The sequence below is a fragment of the Plutella xylostella genome, chromosome 16 (genome assembly GCF_932276165.1).
Source record: "Plutella xylostella chromosome 16, ilPluXylo3.1, whole genome shotgun sequence".
NCBI lineage: Eukaryota > Metazoa > Arthropoda > Insecta > Lepidoptera > Plutellidae > Plutella > Plutella xylostella.
Window position 1 is genome coordinate 334,520 of NC_063996.1, and position 8,990 is coordinate 343,509.

Consider the following 8,990-nt stretch of genomic DNA (forward strand, 5'->3'; position numbering starts at 1 on the left):
GTCCCTAAACAACCCCTTCCAGCGGCAGCGGTGAGTAAAAGATATTTAAAATGGTAAAAAAAGTGTTTCCGTTATTATTCTGAGGTAGACTGCAAAAGGAGAACCATAGATACATAGAGTTTAAAAATATAAAAACAGAAATGTCAATCTAATCATCTGTCAACGAAACGTCAAATCGCCTAAAGATATTTTTGTAAAACTCGCTAGAGTTTGTATTTATTTAATTTTAAAGTTTATGTAAATGAAAAATGGCAGTGCGTCCACTGCACAATCATGATGGTGGGATCATGGAGCGCCGGCTTCGTCCAATATACGGTATATTTCTGTTCTTGCAACAAGTTTGATCATCGCCATGGGGGTGCAAAAATTTTTCGGCTCAACTTTTTTTGTTCTTAAACTACTGAATATACATTTCAGACTGGTTAGACAACGGGAACAATAAAAAGGCGGTACAGGAGGCTGAAAAAGTTTTGAAGAAGACGCCTAATTTGCAAGCGGCGAAGGCTTTGAAAGCTTTAGCGCTTTTGAGGTTAGGAAAGTCTGGTGAAGCGAAGACGGTGCTGGACGCGCTGACGGCGGAGCGGCCCTGCGACGACACCACGCTGCAGGCCATGACCATCTCCTACCGGGAGTCGCAGCAGTGTACGTGCACCCTAACTCTACTATTTACTATATCAATTATCATTACCAGACAGTTCATTACAACCTATATTATTTTGTAAGCAGATTAAACTGGTCAGTAAATCTACTCAACATTCATAGTCTTCTGTAACATTTAAGTTAGCTACTTGGTATAACAAAGCCTTTAAAATCTGCAAGCTGAAGTAGCTGAAAGCCGGAAATCTGAACACAACCTTAATAAACTTTGCAGTAGTAGAAACTATTGCTTAATTTTAAATTCATATTGTACAATCTAATGTACATTTTTGCCGAACCAGTCCCACAACAACCCTCTCTCCGCCAGTGGACAAGGTGTGTCGCCTGTACGAGGAGGCGGTGAAGCAGGAACCCTCGAGCGAGGAGCTGCACTCGCACCTGTTCATGTCGTACGTGCGCGTGGGCGACCACCGCGCGCAGCAGCGGGCCGCCATGCAGCTCTACAAGTTCGCTCCCAAGAATCCGTATTACTTCTGGGCGGTCATGAGCATTGTTTTACAGGTTTGTGCAACTGGACTGACTTAAATTGAATATTTGTGAATATCCCTATAAGGGCTTAACTGCCTTGGTAAGCATGGATCATTTCCATCCGGTTCAGAAATCTAGATGTGCAGGTTTCCTCACAATATTTTCCTTAACCATAGGAACAATAGTAGGTATATTTTGTACATTAAAACTCTTCTAGGATAATACATGTCACCCCAATGTAAGAAGTACATTGAAGTGACGGTCTGATTGAGCTACCACTTTCACCTACCATTCTTTTTACTTGAAGGTTATAGCTGTTTATTTATACAAAATAACACCTTAGTTTAGATCATTAGATAGGTGCTTATGTGTAAAAAATAAAACTATATGTTATTTGTTTATGTATTGTGTGTTCCAGGCCAAATCAGAACCAGACGCAACCAAGAAGAACATCCTGCTATCCCTGGCCAAGAAAATGGTGGACAACTTCATAACCGAGAACAAAATAGAGGCAGAACAGGAAGCGCGCCTCTACATCATGATCCTGGAGCTGCAGGAGGACTGGCAGGGCGTCCTCAACTTCCTTGAGAATCCTCTGTACACGCGCCTGGTCCCGGGCTCGATGCCACAAGCATGCATGCCGTACTTGAAGAAAGTTGGGCAATGGAAGCGACTGAACTTGCTGTGCAAAGATTTGCTCATAGACAACCCAGACCGCTGGGACTACTACATGTCGTACTTCGACTCGGTCTTCGAGCTCATCAACAACCCGTCTGAGGCTGATGGGGATGGTAATGCGGACGACACTGCGGAGAAGTGCCATGAGTTCATCTGCTCGCTGATTGAGAGTATGAGCACGGGGAAGCGGTTGCGAGGTATATGTATAGCTTTTATTGTAGACCTAACAAATTTTAAGTTCTATTTTGGAAAAAAACTACTTAGCCTCTGTTTTTCTATCTCGAGATCCTTATCCTAACAGTACGCAATACGTAAAATACTCATTTTTATCCAAAAATATGTACCTAAGTATTTGAATGACGAATAAAAACCAATTTTCAACATGCTTACCCGAAAACCTAACTCTCCGGGCTGTATACCTCTTATCCTTCTGTTTGCACTCCACTGCTCTTCCAGCAAACACTAGTATACTCACCCACTTTCCGCACTCATATCACAATCTACCATTACCTCCAGGTCCATACCTAGCCCGCCTAGAGCTCTGGCGGCGTCTCTCCACCACGGGCGACGCGTCGCTCCTGGGCAGCGGCGCGGCGCTCTGCCTGCAGTACCTGCGAGCCTTCGCCCACAAGCCGTGCGCCGTGCCGGACCTGCGAGCCTACCTGGATGCCCTGCCGCGGGGCGAGAGAGAGGCGCAGTGCCAAGAGTTTCTGACTTGTCTGGGGTTCGATGAGGACAGCGAGCCGGACAATGTGAGTATATGGTGTTTTTATATAATTATGAAAGGTGCTTGGATAGCTAGGTTGAAAATAGGGCATTCAAGGGAGCCACTTCGTCATCAGTCCTTCATTTATTGTCCACTGATGGACATAGGCCATTCCTAAGTGTAAGAGCACACGATGCGCAAAGATTCCACCGTGTCCGTGGGCCCACAAGCCGTGCCCGACCTGCCTCGACGCACTGCCGCGGGGCGAGAGAGAGGCGCAGTGCCAAGAGTTTCTGACTTGTTTGGGGTTCGATGAGGACAGTCAGCCGGACAATGTAAGTGTGGATACGGTGGCTCCTTGGAAGTAGTGCTGTTAAAGTTGATTAAAGTCTGATGTGTTTCTATCCATGTAAAATTATAGTTATTAATTTTAAAAGGTATACGAAAGTTCCACTCACGAAAGCTACTTACAGGAGCTTTATTATGTTAATCCCTTCCAGTTTAGGAGTGTATAAAATACAGCTTGTAGATAGTTTACTGCAGTACGTGGGTCTCTTCCAGAATTGAAGAATAGGTAGTTCATAGATTCCCATAGATACTTCGTGGTGTTGCGTTTAAATCTTGGCATATACCAACGAATTTGGAAGGTTAATGATACCAGGTATAACCCCTCCCCCCTCCTCCTTCCCCCTAGATGGACGACGTGCAGCGGCACGTGAGCTGCCTGGGCTGCTGGCGCCTCGCCGCGCCGCCGCCCGCCGCGCCCGCCTGCCTCGCGCTCGCCAACACACTAAGGGGGCATTATATACGGTATGTTACGGAATGTTCACAAAGTTTACTGGCTAGACTGCTAAGTCTAGCGAATTGCATATACTATTACTTAGGAGTTATTTTTATTTTGGGGGTGCACTAAAATAGCGCAGCCATATTGTGAACGGTCTGAACTGTAGACTCTACAGCACATGCTGAGGGGTTGCCTTTACAGGACAACATTTTATGTTACTCTCTGTTTATTGTACTGTTTCCTGTATTGTTTGCAGTGTGTCATAACATAAACCACGTTCGTTTATTGTTTATCAAAGGGCATAAGAGTGTTTGTAACCGAAACGCTAAGATTATATTCCGTTATCGTCTGCCTCCAGTTGCGTGGAGCGGGGCCCCTACTCCAGCACGGCGACGGAGTTCTGCGCGGCCGACGTGTACGCGCTGCTCGCCGCGCACCACTACTACTACGCAGGTTAGTCGTCTTCTTCTTCTGGTGCCTCTCCACTACTGGAGGTTGGCGGTCAGCTCTGGATACTCCAATCTAATCTTCGCCAAGCGCATCAACTGTTCCACGCTGGCCACTCCCGCCCATTCTCTTATATTGCGGAGCCACGACTTTCTCATTCTGTCCACACGTCTTTTCCCCTCTACCTTGCCCTTGCAGGTTAGCCTACGGAGTAATTATTACAGAAACACATACAGGATAAAAACAGCTGTTCTGTTGTTCTGTTTACTTTTTTTTGTGTTCGTTAGTGTCACGGCAAAGCCGGAAATCCCACGGAAATCCCTGGGGGAAAACAAACAATAAATAAACAAAGTTTTCAGTATATTATTTTATTGTGCATGACAGTGATTTTTATGTGAACCCTGTAGTTTAAAAATAAGAACATTATTATAACACATAATATCTAGCGCGGCCTGAAATCGACCTTATAGCACATCGCCTTGATCTCAGAGGCAGAAATTCTAAAAGAAAAATCGTGGCGTTTAGCCCATCGCGTTCCAGTTGCACAATTTTCAGCATTAACAGTAACGCGCTAACAGTTTGCCTACTGCAGAAGTAGTGCTAACCTTCCACTCTCTTGCAGCGCAACAGCAGCAGTCGTCCTCCCCGCTGCTGTCTGCGTGTTCGCTGCTGGAGCTGCTGCTGCGCCGCTCCCCCGCCAACTTCCACGCCAAGCTGCTGCTCGTGCAGCTCTACCACACGCTCGGTGAGTATACTACTTTATACTGTCTATCGTTGTAGTGCAAAGTTGCTGATCCGGCTCGAAGGACCAAAGTACAGTCTTATACATGTACAGCGTTAATCTCTAAGGGTTTCCGTTGCTTCCCGACTATCCCTTTAATCCAGTTTCTTCTCCTTCAGATTTTAAATTGGTTGTCGTCTTCGTAATCCGTAACCCGATAAACAGTTTTATTAGGTAAACGGTACCCTTATTCATTATTTTGTTTGCTAGTCTAACAACCAATCTCCGCTGGGGAACAAAGGGCCGAAGTGAAGCGCCGCCATTCTTTACGATCTTGAGCCAGCTCAGAGACATCGTCCCAAGACATCTACGTTTGGCCCATTTCCTTCTTGACAGAGTGCTGCCATGTTTCTTGCGGTCTGCCGAGTCTTCATTTTCGCCCTCAGCTCTAATTCCAGCTCTATATGACCCTGACTCTTATATTCCCATCAGGTAACGGCCTAGCAGCCGACCACTGGTTCTCCCGTCTGGACGTGAAGCACGTGCAGCTGGTGTCCCTCGGCTGGCTGCACGCGGCGCGCCTGCCCCCCGCGCTGGCGCCCGCGCGCGCCGCCGCCGCCAGCCAGCTGCAGGCCACGGCGCATAAACACCATGCTAAGGATGTGAGTGAGACGAACTGTTATATTATAGTGCCTAGTCTTAGGTTAGAAGGTATAGCATACAGCGTAACAGACGCAAAGACATAAATGTGCAGAGCAATAGCGATGATGATGATGATTTGTTAAGTATAGCATAGTTATTAATTGTTTTTAACTTAAATATTTTATGTTATATTGCACTTTTTTGTAATATTATTATATACCTAGCACTTTATATCATTAAAATAGTAATGTGATCCCGAGAGGAGGGACGGGGTCTCTGTAATACAGGTCTCGACTTAGCACAGGACCCCGGCGCTAAGTTTTCTTTGTAAAATGTTTTAATGAATAAAGATTTTAATTTAATTTAATAATTTAATAGCGTCGCAACGTTTTAGGGACGCAGACAGCGTGCGTGACGGCGACGTGACGTCGACGCGACGCTTGCGTGAAGAATGTGGTCATCTTACACATATTCTCTTCGAATCACTTACAGATTAACTGTTTGTTACAGCGCATAAACATGTAACTTTCTTCTCCCCAGAGCGTAGAACACCTGACCTACGCCTACAAATACGGCACATTCGAGAAGCTGGTCTCCCTCCTGTCTCTTCAGCGGCGCATGGCGGCGTGCGCGGGCGCGCGGGGGGGCGCCGCCGAGGCCGCCGCCGCCGCGCTGCTGGCCGCGCCCGCGCCGCCGCCGCCGCCGCCCAGCGCGGATGGGCCCACCACGTGAGTAACAGTAGCCAGCGTGAAGGGGTTCAAAGTAAAGTCTTACCCCTTTATTCATAGCGACGATTTAGCTATTGAATAGTTTTGCCCCTCTCTGTCAAAGTACAATTTGTTCTTAAACCGTTTATAATATTAAAACAATTCCATTTCTACATCTGTCTGTGAGTTTTTTTTAAACAGCTAATCCCTCAGGCTTCGCTTCGCTTAAGTCTTTGAGTGTTAATTACGGTATCAAAAGAAGCCTTTGTAACATCGAGGTTTTCAGCTTCCTACAAACCAAATTTCGTTCAGTAATTTTTGCGTCAAAATGTAACCTCCCATCACAACATCCCTTCATAATAATTCCACTCACCCCCTCCAGAGACAACCGCGACCTAAAAGTCATCGTGAACTGGCAACCCTACGAGCAACGCGACCACACGATCCAGCAACGCTCCTTCGAGCAGGACGGGGCCTACGTCCAGCTCAAGGAGGCCCTACTGCAGGCCGTGTCCACGTGCACGGAGCTGGCGGACACGAGGCCGGTTGCGGACAAGCGCGGACAGGCGGACGCGCTGCGGACGCTGTTGGCCCGGCTGAGTGACCACTATGAGAAGTGTCAAGAGAAGTATAACAAGAAGGAGGCGACGGGCTTGAGTGTGCCGCTGCCTAGTCGGATTATTGGTGAGTTTTGTTGAATTTGAACATATTTATTTGATATAGCTTGGGTAATGTTTTTCCTGTGCTTGTAGTAAGCTTGGTATGACAGGGCCCATCGAAAACATTTAACCTTGCGCGGATCCTTCCAAGATGTAATAGAATTTCAACTGTGTGTGCTTAATGCGTGTACAATGTGGATATGGCTACGTAGCCCTGAGATAAGATCCCCTTGGGTCTGATGACCGACCTCAGACAGATAGCCGGTAGTGTCTAGATAAGGATAGAGTGATGTGGCAATCCTTGAGAGAGGCCTATGTAAATCTGTGTCAATTTGTTGTCTAGCTATCTGATGATTATGTATGGCAGTTTCTTAGTAATTTTATGGGTCTTTATACTGTACTGGTGCAAAATAGTAATACTACAATTTCCTGAAGCCATCACTTTCCCTCCCAGCTCTAGTGAACTCTCCAGTCCCGTACCGGGAGCTGTACGTGGGCATGTTCACGATCGTGGCGGACCTGTCGCTCAACCAGTTCGACGACGCGGCGGCGCAGTGCGAGCGCGTCCAGCGACTGGTCGAGCGATCTGTGGAGCTGCTGAGCCAGTCGCTGACGGAGCGGTTCGGCTGTGACGATCCCGGCTGGGTGATGCGGGAGGCGCTCGAGGATATGGCTAATTATTGTGAGGTGAGCGCTCTTTGGATATGGGGATATGTTTATCCGCATTTTTAAGCAATATTTATGTTTTATAAACAAGTAAATTAGAGATTATATATGATATAACCTGTAAGCGGTACTGGGCAATTCTTGACCAGTATATATTTTTGTACATAATAAATTTTATGTTTTTAATTTTTTTGTACATAATAAATTTTATGTCTTTAATTTTTATTTCATCCAGTATAGTGGTTTGAAAGGAATCTATTTCTACAAGTACCTAAAATAACCCTGCTATTTACTAATAAACACCCATACATCCTATTCCAGTTCATAGGCTTCATATCCTACGCCATCGGGCTGTGCAGCGAGCTGCTCGCGCCGGCCAGCCAGAAGAAGAAGAAGAAGACGGGCCAGTCCCCGGCCGAGCTGCGCGCCGCCGCCGCCGCGCGCGCGCTCAACCACGCCACACTCGCCAGTCTCAGCACTCTCGACAACATCTTCGAACTGTGGCCGCAATACGTGGTCACTTCCACCCCACTGATAGCAGACTACAAATGCCCGGTTGAGGAACGACTCAAGACAGGCCATGCGGAGATGTTGACGGATATTAGGAATATATTGAAGAAGAAGGCGAAGCATTTGAAGAGCTTGTTTCAATGAGGGTTGTGAGGAAGGGTGGTTTGAGATGACTGGTGTACGGTGGTGTGCTCAAAGATTCTTGATAGCTAAGTACTGGTTAACTTGATTGACATTGTGAAACGTAAAATATTCGTTTTGAAAAAATATGTTTTTTTACGTTTTAAGTATGCATGACTAGCAGCTACTGACCACCAAATCAGGCTTTTAAAACATAAAAAAGCAAAATTACAATAAAATACTGATAGCAACGAAAATTTTCTCTATGAACTGAAGCACTCCTCAAATTGGGAAAACAGATTTTCTTTTGCCAAAGATGGTGGTTTAATCATTATCATTACTGACTGCAACTAGCGATACCATTCAACTAAAACTCAAGTGAGGCAATAATAATTGTAAATAAATAATAAACGGTTTGCTTTTCGATTTGTTTAGATATTAAATGAACACTTGATATTTTTAATGTATGATATACTTGATACTAACTTAGTGGTACGATATTTTAGCGTGTGGATTGTGATTGTTTCTTATACTCGCCGGTCGAGTGTGAAGTTGCATATCTTATAATAATTACTTATAATATTATAACGACCCATGGTTTGATGTTACATTCACTATTGATCCCAAAGGGGGGAAGTTATCAGTAATCAAGCCAAGGGCAGTATATCCACTGATGAAACCCTCCTTATATGTATTGATCAATTGTTACATAATTTAAAAACCATAATCTTTAATTCAATGGTTGTTGACTGACAAAGAAGACTTCCTAAGTAATAAAATTACATGTATACATGTACAATTGTAAACTAGTAGGTTCTTTCCTGTGCACTCCATTTCTCCAGGATGTGACCTTACCTCCTCTGATGGAGATTGCGTTTTGTGTTCACTAATACTGTGTTTAGATTTGAGTTTGTTGTATTACTCAATATATCTTCCACACTGTGACTTTATTATACTATTATAATAAGTCCCTAATGGTTGTCAAAACTACTTTTACATGTAAATAAATATGTACCTTAAAATAAATGTTTTTATTTAGTTTTAACGGTATAAAAAAGTCTAAATAACCAAGGTAAATTTGCACGAATCCAGAAAGACAATAACGTTACGTTGTTTTTAACTAATGATTGTTGCCCATATCAAGCCACATTTCTAGTCTATTCTCTGCCTAATCTGATGTGTTTTATTTTAATTCTACTAGATACACACAGGTGGATATGATGAT

At 44.7% G+C, this 8,990-nt stretch overlaps 1 protein-coding gene across 1 annotated transcript; it reads left to right on the forward strand.

Annotated features, from left to right (window-relative positions):
* The first annotated feature begins 159 nt into the window (after positions 1-159).
* LOC105382654 (phagocyte signaling-impaired protein) lies at positions 160-7,952 on the forward strand. Its single transcript, XM_048626149.1, has 13 exons — positions 160-315; positions 418-642; positions 965-1,158; positions 1,544-2,000; positions 2,320-2,555; positions 3,204-3,319; positions 3,652-3,746; positions 4,363-4,485; positions 4,954-5,123; positions 5,644-5,831; positions 6,193-6,494; positions 6,924-7,156; positions 7,457-7,952. The coding sequence occupies exons 1-13, from the start codon at positions 249-251 to the stop codon at positions 7,787-7,789; spliced, it is 2,739 nt and encodes a 912-aa protein (XP_048482106.1). The 5' UTR covers positions 160-248; the 3' UTR covers positions 7,790-7,952.
* Positions 7,953-8,990: the final 1,038 nt, after the last annotated feature.